This window comes from Hirundo rustica, chromosome 4 (assembly GCF_015227805.2).
Source record: "Hirundo rustica isolate bHirRus1 chromosome 4, bHirRus1.pri.v3, whole genome shotgun sequence".
Lineage (NCBI taxonomy): Eukaryota > Metazoa > Chordata > Aves > Passeriformes > Hirundinidae > Hirundo > Hirundo rustica.
Window position 1 is genome coordinate 50,793,456 of NC_053453.1, and position 21,261 is coordinate 50,814,716.

The window sequence follows — 21,261 nt, forward strand, 5'->3', positions numbered from 1 at the left end:
TTCTTTACACTTGTCCAGTGTGTCTAGAGTCAGCAAGACCTTTACATAGGGTTGTACTATTGTGATAGAACAATATTTTTTTATTCTAGTATTTTATTCATTATTCCATGCATATAATGCAAAACTGTAGCCTGCTGCAATCTGAAACATGTTGAGTATGGGGGCAGTATGTCACATATAAACTTGTACCAAGTTGAGGTAACTCCCTGCAATTTTTTTAATCTTTCTGGACTCAGCCATGTAATGGTTTTAAGGAGAATGTATGAAAATTAGGTACCTAATTTTTCTGTCAATGTGGCTTTTGATTCTCCAACTTTAACCTAATGCTGTTCTCAAAAGTGTTGACATTCACTGGATGTCTTTCAGGCAGCAGGTGCACAAGGATGAAAGAAGTGTATCAGTGAAAAAAAATCTTGATCTTCCTTAATCATTTATAAATACAGAGAAACAACAAAAATGACATGTTTGCTGACTGCAGATCCCTCACTGTTGGTTGTAGATGCTCCCAGGACTTTCAATTATTGCAATTGATGGTTTTGATTCTCAAGGGAAGTATCATGTGGATATCCCTTGTGTCCCTCTACAGAGAGGCTTACAGCAGCCTCCTTCTTATAGCTCAAAAGTGAAAGGAGATCCTAAATCTTCTATAATGTAAAAACCCCACAAATGATAATAATAATAAAGAAACAATTAAAAAAACCACACACACAAAAAAGAAAAAAACAAAAAAACCAACCTGGGAAACTTTACCTTAATAACTCTTCTTGGCAATCCACTGTGCTTCTCAGCATTGTGCCAGCAGTGTGCTCTAGCAGGGCAGATGATGGATTTGTTTGGGGAAAATCATGCAGATGCAATAGCTGGAGCTCAACATTGGGGTCAATGTTATACATGCTTTTTTTCCCCCATCCAAACTGCAGATTCTTTCAGCCCCCCAAAATTGTGGATATTTATCGAGGATTTCACTTTACTATTCATATATTTGCACTCCTTTGTATTTTTATGGTTTCTTATTTGTTTCCAGCTATTTTCTCTCACAAGCTTCCTCTCTATTAGACAGCACTGTCTCCTTATCTCCATCCCTGCTGTAAACTGACATTTCCTACTTGGAGATTAAGTCTTACTGTCCTGGCCAGAATAGATTTATTAAGTATATTTGAGAGATGCCTTCAAGAAGTCATTGAAGTTAGGAGCTCTCATGTTTTTCAGTGTGAAATGGAAAATACTGCAAGTTGCGTTTTCAGGTTGCTGCCTTCATTGCAATTTATCATAGGAGCATGAAGGGAGAATAAGATGTGTTTGCATCAAAATAAAGGCAGGAGTTAAAGTTGAGCTAGAAAAATACTTGTTCTCTACAGAAGACTTCATTTGGCATTTACACATTGGAATTCCTTGACCAGGTGGGAAAGGGATTGTTTTATACTTACTGGCACGAGCACAGCAACAAGGCAGACTCTTTCTTTGCAGCAGTGTTAAATCACTGATGTTGCAAACACCAACTAAACAGTCTAAACCAGTCAAATATATACTGCAGCAGAAGGGAACTTAAATTTGGTTCTTGGATCCTGACACCTTCCTGACTATTATAATTCTTTCTTAAATATTTTCTTGTTAGGAATAGGTTCTTAAATTTCAGGTCAAAGTTCTGAGGAACCAGCAATATAATTCTGTTCGCAAAGCAGGTATTTAAATGTCTTGCTGACTTAAGACTAAAATGTCAAAGTTGGTGTTGCTGCAAAATCTGATCCCCTTATCTCTGGAGAGGAAGGTGAAGCAGAGTTGACTCACTGAAAACAGGCAGCATCTAAGGCCTTTCTTCATCCTTTCATTTCTTCTTATGTAAAGAAAAAAGTTAATTTAGATGGCAATCTCCTTGTTTCTACTAAACCCTCTCTTACTTTTCAATCTCCATTTCATTTTTTCCTCCAAAAGTTAAAGTGTGAACATCTGCATATGCCTCCTGGTGAAACTGCCTAGGCAAATACCATGTCAGCATCAAACACTGTTTTGGGATTTAGATTCTTCAGTCTCTGCTCTCTTGGGACTTGCAGCTCTACCTCTCTCTGTTGTGGGGCCACTGCTTTCAGAGGGTCTGCAGTGGAACAGGCACTTGGATATTACTCAAAAGGAAAAAATAAGTAGTGGTGAAAGTTCTTATAGACATTCAGTCTCTATGCACATCCACATCATGCTGCACCATGTGTTCAGAGGATTGTACGTCCTTGAATTCTGGCTGAAAGGAATCTAGGGGGCAGGAAAAATGCAGAGGAATGTTTAGAGATACTGCAAAAGAAAAAAGCCATCTCACTCTCGACTAGGTGATTACAGGTGCACCCCAAGTGCAATGTTCATATTAATGATGTAGCTTGGAGGCATCCACTAATTGTAGAGCAGTAGAGTTTCATACCACAAGGATTTCAGATGTAGTTTTATTCCAAGAAGTGTTAATTTATGTCAGTAATGCATTTTTAAACCTTTTGGACTGAGATAAGTTAGTAAGTATTTGTTAAACGGGAGATTGTATAAATGTATGTAAAAATTTTTAAAATCAAATTAGCTTCAAAACTAACTTGTCAAATGTGGACTTAAACTTTTTATTTCAATTTCATCTCATGTGTGATCTTGTCAAAGTGATTCACTCAAGCTCCTCCTCCCCAGCTGGTCAAGGGTGGTGATTGTCCCACTTCACTCTGCACTGGTGCAGCCACACTTCTGAGTCCTGTGTGTGGTTTTGGGCTCCACACTATAAGAAGGAAACAAAGCTGTTAGAGAGTATTCAGAGGAGGGCTGTGAGGTTGTTGAAGGGACTTGAGGGTAAGCCTTATGAGGAGCAGCTGAGGACACTTGATCTGTCCAGCCTGGAGAAGAGGAAACTTCATTGCAGTTACAACTTACTCATGAGAGGAAGAGGATGGGCAAACCCTGATCTCCATGGTGAACAGTGACAGGATCTGAGGGAATGGCCTGCAGTTGTGTCAGGGAAGATTAAGGCTGGATATTAGAAAAGGGTTCTTCACCTAGGGGGTGGTTGGGCCCTGGCACAGGCTCTCCAGGGCAGTGGACGTACCACCAGCCTGACAGAGCTCAAGAAGCATTTGTACAATGTTCTCGGGCACATGATGTGACTCTTAGGAGTTTCCCTCTGTCAGGCCAGTAGTTGGATTCAATTATTCTTATTGTTCCCTTCCAACTGAGATTTCACTGATTCTGTGAACTATTTGATGAAATTTCTTAAGCCTCAAATAAATAGCAGACTTAGAGACATGATAGTAGGTGGTCCCAACACGTTTTGAAGTGTGCAGTCTGATACCATTTAGAATCAATGGTTGCTGCCAGTTTGAGAAAAAGTTCAGATTCTTATAATGAAGTGGATTCCAGTAATTGAATAGGAGAATTGCCAGCTACAGTGTTCATATAGATATTAAAAACCAATATAAGACTGAAGATTAATTTGCAAAAGTAGAAAGCCAAGATGAAGGCTTAAGATTTTACAGGCTCATAAACTTTTACTTGGCATTTATTTATGTATGGGGTTGTTAGTGACTTGTCATAGGTGAATAATATTTCTTTACTGTGTATTTGCAATATCAAATATAATTACATATAAGCCAAAAATGAACCTGTTTTCATTTTGACCACTGTATGAAAGCTGAGTAATGCATATATAGGTACATTGAAGTGGTCAACATGGCAAAGTAAAAGTACCAGTGTATCCCATTTCCTCTTGGCAGGGGGCTACATTACACCATGTGCTACAATATATCAAGGGACTTCGTTAGCGTCTTACTTGGACGCCATTATATGTGTGCTTCTGAATTTCTTATTCAGCTGTTTTGTGTGGTTGTGTGGCAGAGTTAATGTGGTTTGTACACTGCAGGAGCATTCAAAGGTGTTGAATCAGCGCTCTCAGTTCTGCACAGAGTAAGGTATTGAGGTACAATTTTGTCTTGAAAAGGTTAAAGGCCCTTCAAGTTTGCAGGTTTTATATTTGCTTTTTAGAAATAGGCCACTAGTTTATATTACTTTATTACATCCTCTGCCTCTTAAGACATTGTTAACTACCTTGATTTGTTAGGCATGCTGGCAGGGTGGATCTCAAATTAGTTGGATTTCAGTGTATATTCTAAATAAATGTCTAGCAGTTCTGCACAGCCTTAACTCAAAATCAATATGCAAGTGGAAATGCTTTACCTACTTAAGACAGTTTGTAGTACTACTATAATATGAATATGAATTTAGACTCTGGATATGAGAGTGATTTTTGGTTTTTTTCAGTGAAACTAAAGAAAATCCATTAACAAGATAAGCAAGATTGCACTCCCTCTCTTGCTCTCTCTGGCACCACTGCTCTTGCATCTCCTTATGACCCATTTCAAAAGAAATTGGGAGCAGCACTTTCCAAGCCTATGCAGGGTTTTTGCACTGTCCTACATAATGGCAGCAGTGGGTTCAGATGCAAACTCAGAATAGTCTTAAGTTCAGACCTTTGTTGTAAAGGCAGTCACTGTAGTAACCAGGTAGTTATGCAGAAGGTACTTTCTACCTCCTTCCACTGGGCTGATCTGCATTGTGGGTGCTGAGGGGATGAAGCAGCTTCATTGCAGCAGCTGCATCAAAATACAGACAAGACTGGTACTCCTGATGTTCCTTGTTCTGAAGAGAAAGATGCTCTGTGTCTTTTGAGAAGTCTGGGGAAACTGCACGTGTCACATTAGATTTAGGATGGCAACACTTTCTTCTATCTTCCTGTGTATGCACACAAGCCTATTTTATGATTCTTGAATTATACATGGCCTGCTTTCACGTAGTCACCTACCTGTCTGCCAGCAAGGATTTCAGAGGTGGGACCAAAGCTCAGTCTCTCTGGCGATTCAGACTACGCAGCACAGAGACTCCTGCCTGCAGGAGCAGTGCACCCATGGAGACGGAGCATGTACATCTGTCCTGATGTAGGTGACCAGCTGATCAGCAACAGGCACTGGCAAGGAGCCTGGAATGGGCTTGCTGTTTGCCCAGGTGATTCTCCTAAAGAAGTGTATTGAAATTAAGAGCCAGTTACAGTCACAAACAATGGAGTTCATAAGAACTATGACCAGTTCCAGGCTAGTGAGCACTTGCCCAAAGACAGTGTTCTGTCACTATGATTGCTTCTTTGTGAGATGAAGTCTAATCCTGCTACGATGGTATGAACATGCCTTGGAGCATGAGACCATATGTCAGCATGCACATGACATCCAACACCAGCCTTCAGCTGTGGCTCCTATAATTTTGGCTCAAGTCCATATGCTTCCTGTAGAGACACCAGATGGACAAGAATATTTTGTCATCTTATTGTGACCTCATGGAGTTGGTACAGTAGCTAGAACCTGAAAAGCCCGAACTGACTCCTGTGTCCCACCTTCTTCTCAGATTCTGGGCACAGACATGGGCAGAGATGCCCACTTGGCCTGCACAGAGGTATGAAATGTCTGACCAAGAAAAGCTGTGGGACATCATCTCAGCATCCTAGAATTCAGAGCCAAAGCCCCTACAGTGCCTGAGCAAAAGGTATTCATACTGTATCTCTGAATTCACGTTACACATTCTGACAAGTCCTTTATTAAAAAGATAGGAACTTTATCTACACAAGTAGACAAGTCCTTTATTAGAACGATAGGAACAACAAACAAATAGTGTGAGCTCACCATGACAACTCAAAATAGCTGAAGCTTGTAAACTGCTTGGAAATAATAATTATCTGGTGGACCTCAGTTACTGTATCACTAAATTAAGAGTCAAGCCAGAGAATAGAGCTGCGTGTTTTTCTTGATGGCACTGTCATAATAACAAAAGAATGTTATTCCACTGCCCAGCGGTTAGTTTCAATGGGAGTACAAGTGCAAAATTGTTACCCCAGATCATAATTCTACACTGGACTGCAGTCTTGCAGAACACCTTTGCACAAATCCTGGGGTTTGTATAGTTTGCGAGCTGATGAGGAACATCCTGTGCTCCTTACCAGCAGAGACGTTTTGGCTTAATAAATTACAAATGTCCATCAGTCTCTGATTCATTTCCTAATTTTCCAGCTGTAATTTAATAGCATCTTGATGAGCTATTTCACTGTCTTGGTTTCAAAAGACAGTTGTCTGCCAAGGAAAGCTAGAGCCTCCCTTGGAATGGAGAATGTAAACCCCCTTCCCTCCAAATTATTATAATTTTGCAATTAGGGGCTCTCAGGCAAAGATATGGGAATAGGAGTAACAGTTCTTTACTAGGAATATTTGGGGGGGGAAAAAAAACCCACAAAAAAAAACAAAAAAAAAAAAAAAAAAAAAAAAAAAAAAAACAAAAAAAAACCAAGCAAGGAAGCAAACAAAGATCCTGGAAAAACCCTGAGAGAGTCAGGGATATGACCTGGCACCCTGGTGGTCAGGGTGTTGGAAGCAGTCCAAATAAGTCCTCCTGGAGTAACAGATGTGGTTCTGTGGAGTAGAGATGGTCCTGTAGAAAGTCCAGTGGTGACAAGATGGGTCCAGTCTTCCTCGGGGAATCCAGTGGAAAAACCACATACCTTGTGTCCTTCAGTCCCAGTTTTTATCTAGCTAGGAACAGCTGGCTCCTCCCCCACTGTGTGGAGCATCTCACAATGGGAATATGGAATGTGTCATGTCATTGGTGGGCCCTGATGGCCCATTATCAGAAGATGTCCCCCTGGAGGATGGAGGGGTGGTGAAAGAGATAAGAAACACTGCCCCACCTGGGTTTAATGGCTGGGCCATTATCAGAAGGCATCTGCCCCCCTTGGAAGGGTGAGAGAAGGATAAAACATCTCCCGAAAAACAGCTTTCAACAGAAAGAAGTTTTAGAGGTTTTTAGCCTGCATGGCGTGGACACTAGTTGCAGAACATAGCTGGATCTGTAGCTTTGAATTTTATGCTGACAAAAATAGTCTTGTTTGATTCTGGGAGGATTGAGACCCAATAAGGAGACATGATTACAGGGCGGGTTTTTTTGTTCTAAGTTTCAGTTTATTTTTGTCTCTAGTGTTAGCATTGCCTGTTTTTGCAAACATATTTTTTTAGTTACAGTTTGTATTTTCAAGTTTCTATCTCTGCTTCTTTGGGCTTTTTTTGTACAATACAAAGCCACCACTGCTACTTTTTTCATCTGCTTTAATGATCTTTCTGTGTTCCAGTTCTAGACTTCTCAGTGTTTAGACCCTCCTTCTGTGTGCTGATATTTCTTCATGTTTATCTGTAGCTGTCAACAGTTCATTCCCTCTCAGGAAAATATTTGATTGATCTCCGTGATTGCAGATAGTCCCGTAAATAAGCTTTTGCGGAATGTTATCTTTTTATCTATTGAAGTTTTGTGTAGAATTATCTAGTTCATCATTATCTTCCACCTTACAAGAATTCAAATCTGTTATAAACTATTATGCCACATTTGGGGGTTTTCTTTGATTGAGTTTGGAGTTGTTCTAGAAAATTTAATCTATAAACTAGTGAATTTAAATCTGTCCCAAATATTTTCCCAGTCTATTTCAGGGAAATATGTTTGCTGTGTGCATCACACTGAAGGCACACAGAAGTAGACTAACGTAAAAGAAAAAACAATCTTACAGGAGGGCATGAATTGTAGGTCGGAGAACCTGGTGCAGAATAAGCCTCTGTGCTAATTTGTGTGTGAAGCAGCTTCTAGTAGCGCTGGCAGTGCAGACAGTCAGAATGACAAGATACAGTGCTGGGCTGACGGATTGACTGGCAGGCCTAGCGGGCTGCAAGGATACCTCATGTCACAAATACAAATGCAAAAACAAGGAAGAACAGGGAAATATTTCTAAATAACAGCTAACTGCAGCAAAGAAATGGTACTACAAGTGCTGTGCTGTTGATTCTTACAGCTGGGAAGGGCAGGAGAAGGGGAGTGAGGCAGTGGTGGATGGGGCACATCCGATAGATGTCCTAAACACACGCGTTTTGGGAAACACTGGTTGCATGACTGGTCTTTTTAAGCCTGGAAAAGTTATTTTATTCTCTTCCCATTGTGCTAGAAAAAAAGGAGAATTTTTACTATCCTCACAACAAACTTGAAGCTATTTTAAGCTTTGTAACTACAAGAGAGCATAAACCCAGAGCACGGCCAGCTGAAGAAAAAGTAAAACATTTGTTTAACTTAGGGGTTTAATCAGAAGAGAACACTTATTGCAATGCAACGCAACTCTAATAATATCTTCATTTTGATTTCAGAAGTCTACGGAACAGATGAAGAAAGTACCAACCATTGTCCTGTCTGTCTCTTACAAGGGAGTCAAATTTATTGATGCCACAAATAAGGTATGTGCGATTACTTAATATTACCTTTTGTTTCTCACAACTAGGAGAAATAGTAATACCTATGATGGCCAGGCCAGAAAGGGGACAGATTTACACTTTGGGTTTTCCTCTCCTTTTTTTCTCCTCCTTTTCCCAAAATGGATATAATGTAATTGTAATTCTCCATGAACTCAGTGTGGAGGACAAGTGAAAACAGCTTTAATGACTTATTTGTAGAACATTGTGTCCAGCATTCTGCTATTAAATGCAAGCTCATCCAAAAAAAAAAAAAAAATTCTCCAGGGGGCCTCTGTGTAATCCTTTACCATATTCTTCTCTATACAGTTCCATAAATATGTAGAATATATATATATGTTCATTAACATAATTTTAGGAAATTAAAAACAACAAAACCAAAAAAGATGTCTCAATGAAGAATAAAGATGCAGTTTTACCCACGGCCAGCCATTTTAAGAACAAGAAACACAAGCCTTGAGTGTCCCTTCTAGACATTCAAGTACCACAGCCTCCCTATGAGCTATTTTCTTGATGCTAGCCATTTAACTACCTGAACTGCAGCAGCTTCTTAATAGTTACTATTCCTTTTTTTGTTCGTTTTTTTTCATCTTCTGTGTGGCAATGCTCCTGTGCTTTGTTTTTTACATTTCTAAATACATCCAAATCTTTAAAAAACCCCAACTAACCAAAGCCACAAAGCAGAAATTAAGAGATCAGAAAACTCAGTGATGGATAGAGCAATGGATTATTGCTTAGCCAAAGTGAAATGTACAAGCTATGTAAGGAGAAGTAAAGAAATGCAATAATTTATCTTCTTTGGATGTCTAAAATAGGCAAGGAAATAGAATCCATACTGATGATTTTATATGAACAGAAATTATTTTTTCTGTTATATGACTAAAACTGACTAAGCAATATAAAAAATAAATCTGACAACCCAGCTACCTGACCAGGTTAATAATGTATATAGCAGCTTTGTGTTGCTGAACATTCAGACAACACAGTACATCTAACCCAGTATCCATCAAACTTGCCAAATCAATAATTTTTTAAGTTTAAGTGACAGTGGAAGCAGTTTTGTGAACTTCTGCTAGAGTTTGGAAGCCATATTTAGAGTTAGAAAACAGCATAAAAGAAAAACTGAGATGAAATTACTGTTGTTTCAAGTCTGCCATATTTTCCAGAACAGAGGGACCACGGCTGCTCCTTTTCCTTCCATTGATTCAAAATGAACTTCTACAACCCTCATTCCTTTTATGTTCTCCAATGTGTAGGCATAAATCAGGACGTTGTAATGCTATAAACTCCAACTTGGATAGTGCTGTTTTCAGCTCTTAAATATCCTATGTAGCATAAAGGATGTAACTGTGGTGTCCTTAGGTTTATTAAAAAAAAAAAAAACAGGAGAACAAAAGGAGCTTCTTGTGTCTCTTTGCACAGTTCATAGAGTCTTATGTAAGATGGAAACCTGAAAGAATTTTGGCAGATAGCATTAGATGACTCTAGATGAGTCCCACTGAAACCTAGTAGTTCAATGGATGTATTTGATGGAGTTAAATATAACACAGTCCAATGTTTTTTCTCAAGTGGTAGATTGCTTTCTCTCCAGTTCAAAATCTGCACTGCCTTTCCCTTCTGTAAAAACCAGGTAATAGCCTGCAACTCTCCCAGAAGCGTTATCATCCTTGTCCACAGTGTGCTGTTCCCAATTCCTTCAAGACCCAAAACAGATTAGCACTAAGGTGAGAGCCTATCCAGACTTGTCCTGCTTCCATATGAGCTTATAGTTGACGGTGCTGGGCAGCACTTAGCAATAAATGCATAGTTTTAATTGACAAAAATAGCTAACGATTCTGTGCTTGAAAACTCAGCTCTCATGGCTGTTCATCCTTTTCCTTTGTGCCACCAAGCTAAGAATTTGTATTCCCAGTCATAGCAGGCAAAGTTTCAGGTGGCTGAAACTTGAAGGGACCCTGACCTCATTCCACAAAAGCTATTTCAGTGACGCCTTGAAGCTTGGCATGACACCATTCCTTTGCAAGTGAGACCAGAAAGAAATTGCTGCTTAGGAAAAAGCAGACTCGCAGAATTTTCTCATGGCTCACAGCTCACCCTAACTTTTGAGTGATTTCTGCCAGAAGGCAGATTGGCTGGCATGAGTTAGACAAGCAAAAGGAAGGCTGTTTAGCAAAACCCTGGTCTCTCCAAGGTATTTCCTTGGCAGAACCAAAACTGACTTTCAGCTTCCGTACTTTTTGAGAAGCACTGGAGGTTTCTCTTGCCAAACTGAAAGACAATTTTTAGAACAACCGTACAGTGTCAGTCAGTGCCTGAGGAGTGTACTCAGAACAGGAAGCTAGTTCATAGCCTCCTACTTCCTACAAAATAAGACTATGGTCTACTGAAATGTGACAGTAGGACACAGTACACTCATGCACTGAAAAATGTTTAATTTTGAAAGGAGATCACAGAGGATATCCTAGAGGAGCTAGGAAAAAAACTCCATTTCACTACCAATTTCTATCCAGAAGATTTAGTTTAGGTATACTTTGTTATTCAAAACAAACTTCGTATATGTATGTGTTTGATTTAAAATTAAAACATTAAAATAATCTCCATGAATTTTGACTCAAGTGCAAATCTCTGTGTCAGCCCTAAGTCACCTAGAAAAAGTTTCAGCATAGCAGAGCTCTTTTCATATATGCTGCATAAATTCAGGTGATTACATTCTGGCTCATGATTTGGCATAAATACTTCTCATATGATTTTAACATCTTCCAAGCTTGAATTCTTTCTGCTTTCAGAACTACAGTGTTGCCAACGCTACATTGATGATAGTGCATTACAGCTCCATCTGTGGATATCTAAATCCCTAGTTTTGTATAATTCTAATTCTCATTAAAATCTTTATTGAGGATAAAAGTTATCAGTTTGAGAACAAAGAAAATAAAATGCTTCAAGTAACATAAAAAGAAAGCAATTGTTGAGCAGAGATTATACATGTCATTATAAATTGGCATATATTGAAACACAAATACTGGTTTTGCCATTTTTATGAATAATGCATTAAAAGGAAATAATTAAGTATGTTGCAACAATTTAAGAGGATTATTTCTTTTCTTCAGTAAAGTCTCCTTATCTCAGTTTTTCCATAATTTGAAATTTAGTATGCTTTTTCTTAAGATTTTTCCTAAGTCATTATTTCTTCAATTAAATATGTTAATACTTCTTTTTGATAACTTGTCACCTACATCCAAGGAGGAAAGTTGCCACTTAGCAAATGAGAGGAGATACGGCAAAACATCTGAAGTAATTTAGTTACATATATTAAAATAAACAAACAAACAAATAAATAAATAAAAGAGGTGGAGGAAACGAAGTGGGAAAGAAAAGAGAGAGGTGAGAGAAAACCAGATATGCTCAGAGATTGTTTTAACTTGGACAGATGCCACCATGGCAGCAGCAGGTGGTGGCTGTGTGAGGAACTGGGACACTAGTCACCTGTTCCATGATGCAGTAGTGATGTCATGCTGCAGCAGGATATGTCACAGCAGGCTTTTGTGAAAATGCTAGAGCTGCAGCCAGCAGGGCTACAATTCAAGGAAGCACATAAACTAACCCCCAAGTAAATTGCTATTCAAGGAATCGTTCTTCTCTTTAAACAAACCCTTTGAAACATGTGTGTTGCTGAAGCAAGGCCTAATCATAAGCCACTCTGCTGTATCTTCTTCTCTGGCTTCATGGTTCCATTGGCCTGAACACAGTAATTACATATCAGCAGTTTATGTAATGAGTACTCATAATTTTCTCCAAAGCTTTAAAACAGCTTTTTTTTTTTTTTCATCGGACAGACATGCCCCACCTCTCTCCCAGTAGTGTGCTATAGCTTACTTTGGCTGTTGCAAGTAGTGTGGCTCGGTGCATGAACAGTTCCATTTTCCTACATCTCTCTTACAGGATGCTGCTGTCAGTAAGTGGAGATAAGCTGCCAGATTGCTCTGTAGTTACCACTTTAGTAATCAGAATCCTTTAAATATCTCACGGTTTCAATTATAAGTGGTGTTTGGTGGTTTTTTCCTCCTGAAGAAGTATAGCTAAAATTTGTCAAACAGCATGTGCAAAAATCTGGCTATTGAGCTTGCTGTGTTTCACTAGACCCTGTCTGTCAGTAGACTGAAACAGCGTCCCATTTTGATCATTAGACAAAAGCCCAGGAACTTCATAAGACGCTGGTGTAGTGCTTTGAAAATGTATCTATAAATACAATTTTGAAGCACTATACCAGCGTCTTATGAAGTTGTGTCCTGTGTGCCAGAAAATATGTCTCTTTCTCAAAGAAACCTAAATGAACTCCACAGCACAAATAGCCTCATAGGGAAGACCTTAGAACATAATGTTTTCCTACCAGGTGATTGGCAATTGGAGAGGGTCAAAATTCCAAGTACATGTGTAAGATCTCACAGGGGGTGTATTAAATCTTTTCTTATTAGAGCATTTCTGAAATACTTCGTTATGGTAGATCAATGCAAATGTGAATCTAAACTCACACCTTCTACAGCTCTTTTAAATTTAATTCTTAAATTGATTGAAAATATATATTTTTTTTAAACAGAATATTATTGCCGAACACGAAATCCGTAACATTTCCTGTGCTGCGCAAGACCCCGAAGACCTTTCTACGTTTGCGTACATCACTAAAGACTTGAAGACTAATCACCACTACTGCCATGTATTCACTGCATTTGATGTGGTCAGTTTATAGAAGATACTTCATTTAATAGTTCTTTCAATTAGTAATAGTTACTTAGTTCTGTTAAAACATTTTCAGGATATATTAATGGTGATTAATGGAAGGCATCATTAATTTACCCCAGGAAAAGATCACTATGGGATAGCAAAAGGACATTTCTGCAGAAGAGCAAAGATTTCTTTGATATCTCATTTCCCACTGGAAATAATTCATCTCTGTCACCTCAGCTGTCGACTGTAAACTGAGTAGCTTTTCATACGAGTCTGGACATGTAATTCTTATAACGTAAGCTATAAGCCTAAGCCTCCAAAAGTTTGTAACAAGTATGTTGGCCAGCCACTCTGAAATCTCAGCACACACCAGAAGATTGTCTTTATTTTGAAAGTAGCAAATTAATAATTTAATTCTTATTCCCTTGTTCTGTAATTCTTGACTACATATCTCAGATGTTACTTCAGCAAAAGTCCATGGAGCTCCTATTATGTTGGTGGAAAATTAGTAATTTCTTCCTATACTTACACTTCTCAGGTGGGGATGCACAAACTATTATGGTTTCAAGAAAACATGAACACATATCAATTAATCAGTCATGCAGTTTTCAGCTGAATTTGGTGAACTAAGTAGTGGCTAAAGTTTTTATGACTAAGATTTATAGTCCATAACTTTCAAGAAAAATTACTCTTTGAGTTGTGCGCAAGAGAAATTTAAGGTGCTAATAAAACTTCAGAATTATTCAGGACAAAATATTTTTGTAGAGTATAATGTGTATGAATTCTTGAAACGTGCTTACATGAATATAAATAAGTTAAATCAAAAGAACAGAGTATCTGAACTGCAGCTTTTTATTTGGAACTATGGAAATAGTTAATATGCACAGCAATAGTGTGTGGGAGAATTTAAATAACAAGATGTACAGGTAGGTTAGAGGAATTCTAGCATTTTGGTTGAGTGCTTTTGTTATTTAAATTCTCTGCTGACATTTTATTATCCACAGGGAATAGAAAAACTTTGAAACTGTGTTAAAAATAGACAATGATCAACAAGATGTTACATTATATAGGTTTTACTGATGTGTGAACAACTGAAATTAGTCTGATTGAGTGAGGCTATTATTTCTCCTGGTCCATTTAAATTCTCCTTAATATTTTTGAAGTACTGCAGTTTCATTTATATTTTTAGTAACCAAGCAGAAACATAGACTCAGGTATTGCAGATGAAATTCATCTCCTTTCTTGGCAAGGGAAGAAAAGTGATCCAGGAATAGTTATATTTTGCCCACTTCCTGTACCTCAGGAGGAGCATTTAATATCCCAAGCACTTTAAATGGCTATTTTAAGCAGTATGGAAACTTTAACTGTCTTAGCTTCATTTTCTCATGCAACCTAATCCACCCAAATATCTTCTTTTTGCATTGTTTTATTTCTCAGGAACTAGCATTTTTGATGCAAGTACACGAGCTATAAAAACTACTTGGATGTTCAGAATGCAAGCATACTGAGAATTAAATTTTCTATTTAAAGCCTAATATTTATGTTATACTGATCCTCTTTGCTAATAGAAACAATTCTACCCATTTGCCAATGAATAGTAGTACAATCATTTTAAGAAAATTAAGGTTTAAAATGGTAGAAATCCACAATAAAGTGTAAGGCATTTTAAACCATACATATTTTGGTAATACAATATATGCAATGTTATGAAAAAAATCCTCACGCTCTCGGGTCCTTCAGTTTCTCAGGAAATCTGGGTAAGAATAATTTATTTATAGATAGGGAAGTATTTTAGTGTAATAGCATGCACAAGCATTACTGAGACTATTTAGGAATAACTGTACATTTAACTTTAATTCAGAGTTAAAATTCTACAATCAAAATTGCAAAACCATCAGACTTTGTACAGAATATTGAAGGGGAAAAGGTTTGGGGGAAGAATAGTATTTATTGGTCAATATTTGAAATCCACTTCACTTTCATTCTTTTACTAAGCAGCCTTAAATCTATGAGTCAAGGATTCCCTCTGGAGAAACAAACCATCAGCACAGCTCCTAGATCAATTTCTGGCTCGTGTATTAGAGATACCCAGAGTACTTTCCATCAGATAATCCTTCATTGCCCAGCGCACCTGTGAATAGAAGACAACAAAAAAGTCAGTTAAAATATAAGGAAACAATTAGCCATTGAAATAGGTTGGCTGAGTTAAAGCTGAAGAATCCTGAGTCAGACTTTGGCTGGGGCTCTGAATTTTAGAATTGCCTGGCAGACAGGTAGTTGACCTCATTCCTCACCTCCCAGAAATTGTTGCTTAAAGGCATTGGCTTACTCACTTTCCTTCTCTGCCTTACCAGACAAGGAGCAGGATTGCAGCATCTTGGGAAGCACCACAGGCCTTTCTCTCTCCTTTCTAAGGTGCTTGATGGGGTGCTGTGAGAGTCAGGGTCTCCTACAGCAGCCAGGGTCTCTACAACTTCCGTGCTAAGCATCTGTCAGGGAGGGAGACTTGTATCCTTCTTTTTGTGCCAAATGCTTTTGAACTTATTTGAACTTTTTAGTTCAAACAATCTCCTCATTCCATCAGAAGAATTTCCACAATGGATTTTGGTGTGGTTTTCCACCCCTGTCCTGAAGGGAATCCTGTTTCTACCTGTCCAATATAGCCCATGCAAGAATCAGTACCAACTCTGATCCTTATAATCCTCTTCCAGTACTACAGGTGGGAAATGCCTCAAACCAAGCTTGTTATTAACGGGGTTTTTTTCAGATAACTTTTAAAAAATTTACAAGGTACAGTTTTAAAGCCCTTCTTGCCTCCATTTGCAGACTTCGCTTTGTCAAGGCTCTACCGCAGTGTACAGTGTATGTACAAGCTATGGTTCAGTTTGAATGTCAGGAATTGAACAGAACCGTGGATGTTCTTTTTTATTTGTTATTTATCAAACAATTATTAACTAGAGAAGCATGTTTCTTATGGTTTTCAGATCCCAGATTTTTTCATTTTACGGACAAGAAAGGAAAACAGATTATAGTAGCTTTATGCAAGATGCAGGACTTAAACTAAATTTATGGGTCAGTATGGCAAACTTTCAGTCTCTCTCCACTCCTGTCTTCCAAATCTTCAGGCCTGTCTCAGTGGTATTTTTGTATGTCACACTGGATGGTCTATTTTCTCAGTCCTACTAGTATTGCAGGCTGTGTGTTCTCCAACAAGCCATTCCTACATCTTGTCCTGCTTCCTACACCTTCCTTAGTAATATTAATCATATCCACTGCAGACAACCCCATCGTGATATAGTACACTCTCTTACTATCATGACAGCTGATTCTAAAGCCATCTCTCTCTAGAATAATATTCTTATTCCACTTAAAAGTGCGCTCAATTTCAAATTATTCTCTACATTTTAAACAACTATACTCTGTTGCTCTTAATTCCTTGGCCAGCATTCTACTAAAAGGCAGAGCACTTTGTAACAGACTCTTTAGTTTTTCTTTTTTTATTCCACTGGCAAACTGCATCCTCAGTGTTTTCCAGTTCTGGACAGTTTCCCTTGAAGTTAAAGGAGAGATAATTTGGAGACTATAGCTATCAAATCAGGCAGACATTTTTTATTTGGGAAGCTATAAAATTTTGGCAGGCTTGCTGTTGTGACTGTAGTTGTAACAGCAGAGAGCATGTCCCACTGCAGGAGTATAATTGTTTTCTGATTGACCTAACACAGGGCAGAACTGGCACCTTTATAAGAAGCTCTCATAATGAGCAAAATATGCTGAACTTAGCCTCTATTGTATCAGTATACATGAGTGATAAAAAAGGAATGGAAATTCTTCAGGGAAAATAAAGTGCAGGGCATGAAGTAAAATGCTTGTCCATTTAACTTTGTTTAAATGACTGAAGGGGCTGCAAATAGTGTACTTCCAAGTGCATCACATTGCTTTCTCACTGCAAACTTAACAGTTAGACTTAACTAGTAAAAACATAATTCATTTGAAATAGTATCAGAAATTTGTGGGAATTTTAAGGGATCACCTAGGTTGAAAGCAATGCAGAATTGCTTCCACCTATGGGCTCTGGAGATTGAGAAAGGAGAGAATAACATCTGAATCATATTAAAAAAAAAATGAATTATTCTAAGGGAACTGTAGGACATCATATAGAGGCTAGCCAGCAGACTTCCCTTTGCACTGCAGGGATTCTAAACATTATTGCAGAGTTAGTAGCCCAGAAATAGGCTCCATTAGGAGCCCGAAAATAAATACGCAAAAACAAACCCACAAACCTGAAGAAAAATTACCATAGGAATCCACGTGCCATTTAGAGTAAGGTCAAATTTGAAACTCACAGCTGCTTTTTCATTGATGCATAACTGTTCTGAAGATACTTGCATCAACATCTCTGATACCTCATTCATGCTTTATAAATATTTCAACAGGTTTTTCCCCCCATATTTAATGAGGATTTAAAATATTCCACCTATAACACTGAACTGGTTTTAGGCATAGTAGCCTGACTTTTTTGGTTATGCCCACTAACCTTGCTTACAAGAGTGTTGTTACACAACTGCTTGAGCTCAATTCTGCTTCTAGAAGACAAACCCATGAGAAGGTTTCCCCAGGACCTGCAGCACGCACTTGAAGCGGTGCAATGACCTGCACACATAGCTACCTGCACTGCATCTGTCAGCCAGAGTACGGACTTCAGCACTGGCTTTGTCCTTTTGAAACCATCACACCCATGCTGCAGCCTCTTCCTGCGCTGCTTGGTGAGCACAGAGCGTCCCAAGGCATGTGCCTGGGGTAGCAGCACATCAGGCTGCCAGCTCTGGAGGAGGATGGGTCAGCACACGAGGTCTGAAATAGAGCGAGGCTGAACGTCACATTACAACAGTGCAAGAGGGGCTGGATCCTGAGAACAGCAGATATGGGATGAGTTGGGAAGGTGGGAGGGTTAATTTACTTGTTCTAAAAAGAAATGACAACACACACACTCATGTTTTCATGTTTAGTAAGACGTTTTCAAGGGGTTTAGAAGTAATTACTTTCAATACAATAAATCATATTTAGATCGTTTTTAATCAGTGAGGAATCAAATGACAGATGTAAATGTTACAGAGACTGAGGAGCCTATTACCATCATGATGTTAATTATTTACAGTGCAAATCACTACCCCACTTCATGTATCTGACAATAATTCAACCTCACCTCAATTTTAATTGTTTCTGTTTTGTTCCAGAATTTAGCTTATGAAATCATTCTTACACTAGGACAAGCATTTGAGGTGGCCTATCAGCTTGCACTACAAGCACGAAAAGGGGGTCATTCTTCAACTCTCCCCGAAAGTTTTGAAAACAAACCCTCTAAACCTATTCCCAAACCACGTGTTAGTATTCGGAAGTCAGTGGTAAGTAGAAGGTGGTAATGCATGCAAAAAAACCCAAAATTCAGCTATGCAGTTAAGAGTTTATATACTAGAACCTGTACAAATAAAAATACCTCGAGTCAGAAATGCTCCATCGTGCCACCTCTGCTCATCAGCTGGCAGGGTTGTGTCACCACAACACTGGCAGCCATTTCAAACTGCTTATTTCAGATTTCTTCAGTTTCAGATGTTGCTTGGTTAGTCTTATGTATATGTGTCTTATAGTAATTACAGAGCTTTAATTAATTTGGTTTAATCAATGCATACCTCTCAAACTCTGCTGTTTCATGGACTTTCCTAATCTATCACCTAACTTGTTTGGTAAAGGATCATGGCATATGTATCCTAATCAAACTACAAAACCAAATCAATTTACAGTTATCCTGTCAGACCAAGCAACTTCTTTTCTTTTCTTACCCTTTTTCTTTTTCTTTTTGTTTTTCTTTTTGATCTGGGATTTAATATACTTTTTCAGTATTAATCACAGACTCCGAAGAAACAAAGCTCATTGAAGCATATATATTGATTGCCTTTAAAGTGCCCTCTTGAAGTGCAGAGATGACAGAAATTTCTTTTACTGTAGACCTTTTAAAAAAATTATGAAAAGTATTATAAATTAAATGAGAACACAGGCACAGGGTGATTTGGGTGGGAAAGGAGAAAAATGACCGCACACTGTATCATATTCACTGACTATAATGTGAGAACTGTACTCTATGACACTTAATTATTGGGTGAGGGGAACGGGAGGGGGGAAATGTATGACTGTACACTTTGTCATCCATTGCCACGGAACCTTCCTCCATAAAACTTTAAGTAGAAACATTTCCTGATGCCATCGTCTGTCTCATTAGCGAACAGACTTCTCAGGATGAAGTGTGGCTTTAATGAACTATGATGCCCTATAGCTTGGGGGTAAACACAGCTCTGATCTCAACAGGAAGAAGAAGGCAGCCATGAGTACATGGGAGTGTAGACACCACCATACTTGCTGCTGTACGACTTTGTCAATTCGGGATTTGCCCTGTTAGTTTAAAGAAAAACCCTCTGCTCAAGCTGCCGTGCACGGAGATGGTAACCCGTCTGTATGTTTGCATTTGTCTTAAAGCAGATAGATCCATCCGAACAAAAGACTCTTGCGAATCTACCCTGGATTGTTGAACCTGGACAAGAGGCCAAAAGAGGCATTAATACCAAGTATGAAACTACAATTTTCTGATACAAAACTGTCCCCCTGTTCCTTGTTGTGCCTTGCACGCCAAGCAGTCACAGCACAGCCTTTCCTTTATGGCAACGTTTCAATCCAGCAGAGAGGAAGACTGCACTGTATGAGTGGCCTTGTAACTAACAAAAAAGGCTGACAGTCATTTCTGGTGATGTTCTTCCTGCAGCACTGACTGAAGAATGACACTATATGAAGACTTTTAAAATTACAGTCCACAAGAGGAGTGATAAACCTTATTTTTCACACAGTTCTCCCTTGTGGCTCTGCCACAGTGCTTTCTTTGATTTCTTATTTTAGAATTCTACTTTTTAAAGGAAAAAAAAGAAACCAACAAAATGTCTCTAAACTAATACTAATGCTGCCTATGAGTAGAGTATTTGATTGGGTTTTTTATTTAAATATTGGCAGTTTTTAATTGAAATAGAACCAGAATTAATAAATAGATTATTTGTGAAACCACTGAATTCATTAATAATTACTGTGTTGAATAAAGAACTCATTAAAGTGACGAGACATTAGGCACCCTGATTTCTGTGTGCGCTGATTTTATATGTAATCATTGATGTCCTTTGATCCTCTACAGAAATAAGAACCTCATGCATTGTAGCAAAGGATCAGAGTTTTATGAATTGTTAGAAAAAGGTATTAGTAATGCACAGAAAACATTTATTAGATATTTTTATGGAAGAGAAGTTCTATAGGAAAAGATATTAATATTTATGGAAGGAAGCCAGATTAATTATGAGAAATATTGCTTATTTTAAAGTTAAGTAAATGACTGCTATAGCAGCATTATGAAAATTATAAGAGTTGTAGTATCAGTGCACTGGATGTTGTGTGTGATCAGTCTGGAATGAAAGTGGAATGGTTCATTCTGCTATACCTACATATAGTTTATGCAGTTCAACATTGCTATAGCCATGAATTCTACAAGTATTTTTTAAAAAATTATCTCAGTGGTTCTAAAAAAAGTCAAAACCATGGATTTTGCTATCAAGATTTCTGTCACAGAAAGCTTGTTTGAAAGAGTGTTGATAAAATTCTACTGCAAAACATTTTCTAAATAAAAACAGCAAGAAAAAGAAAAAATTTCCAAAGTTATAAAAATGTTTTCATGAAACAAAATGATTAAGCATTTGCTTAATATTTGGTTAAATGAGATTTACTTTTTCTTTAAAGTGTTTTAATTTTTTTAATGTCTGTGGAGTATTTGTATAATACCATGATGTATATTTATGTAGAACTGAAATTATAACAGTAAAAATATCATTATAGGAGAAAAATTACATTTTAACGTATATTGTTCTATCCAGTCAAATTGTGAATAATTTTGAAGTTCATTATAGAGATATTGATAAATTGTGTGGTTGTCTTAATGTTTTTTTAATTATTATTTCATATCCAGCTGAGGTTTCTCAGTTGGAATCATCAGTTGGTATATTCCAAAAAATGGATAATTGAACTTGGTTTAAAACTGATAATTGTATATGGTTTAGTTAAACCTAATCATAGCGCTGAGTGATGACATCCTTTTAATACAGTATTCAATTTACTTGAACAA

At 37.9% G+C, this 21,261-nt stretch overlaps 1 protein-coding gene across 1 annotated transcript in view; it reads left to right on the top strand.

The window, feature by feature from the left end:
• ANKS1B (ankyrin repeat and sterile alpha motif domain containing 1B) overlaps positions 1 to 21,059 on the top strand; it is a 431,424-nt gene extending 410,365 nt beyond the window's left edge. The window contains 4 exon segments of the mRNA XM_058420203.1: positions 8,232 to 8,318; positions 12,928 to 13,065; positions 18,290 to 18,457; positions 19,584 to 21,059. Coding sequence (XP_058276186.1) covers positions 8,232 to 8,318; positions 12,928 to 13,065; positions 18,290 to 18,457; positions 19,584 to 19,694 — 504 coding nt within the window. The 3' untranslated portion in view covers positions 19,695 to 21,059.
• Positions 21,060 to 21,261: the final 202 nt, after the last annotated feature.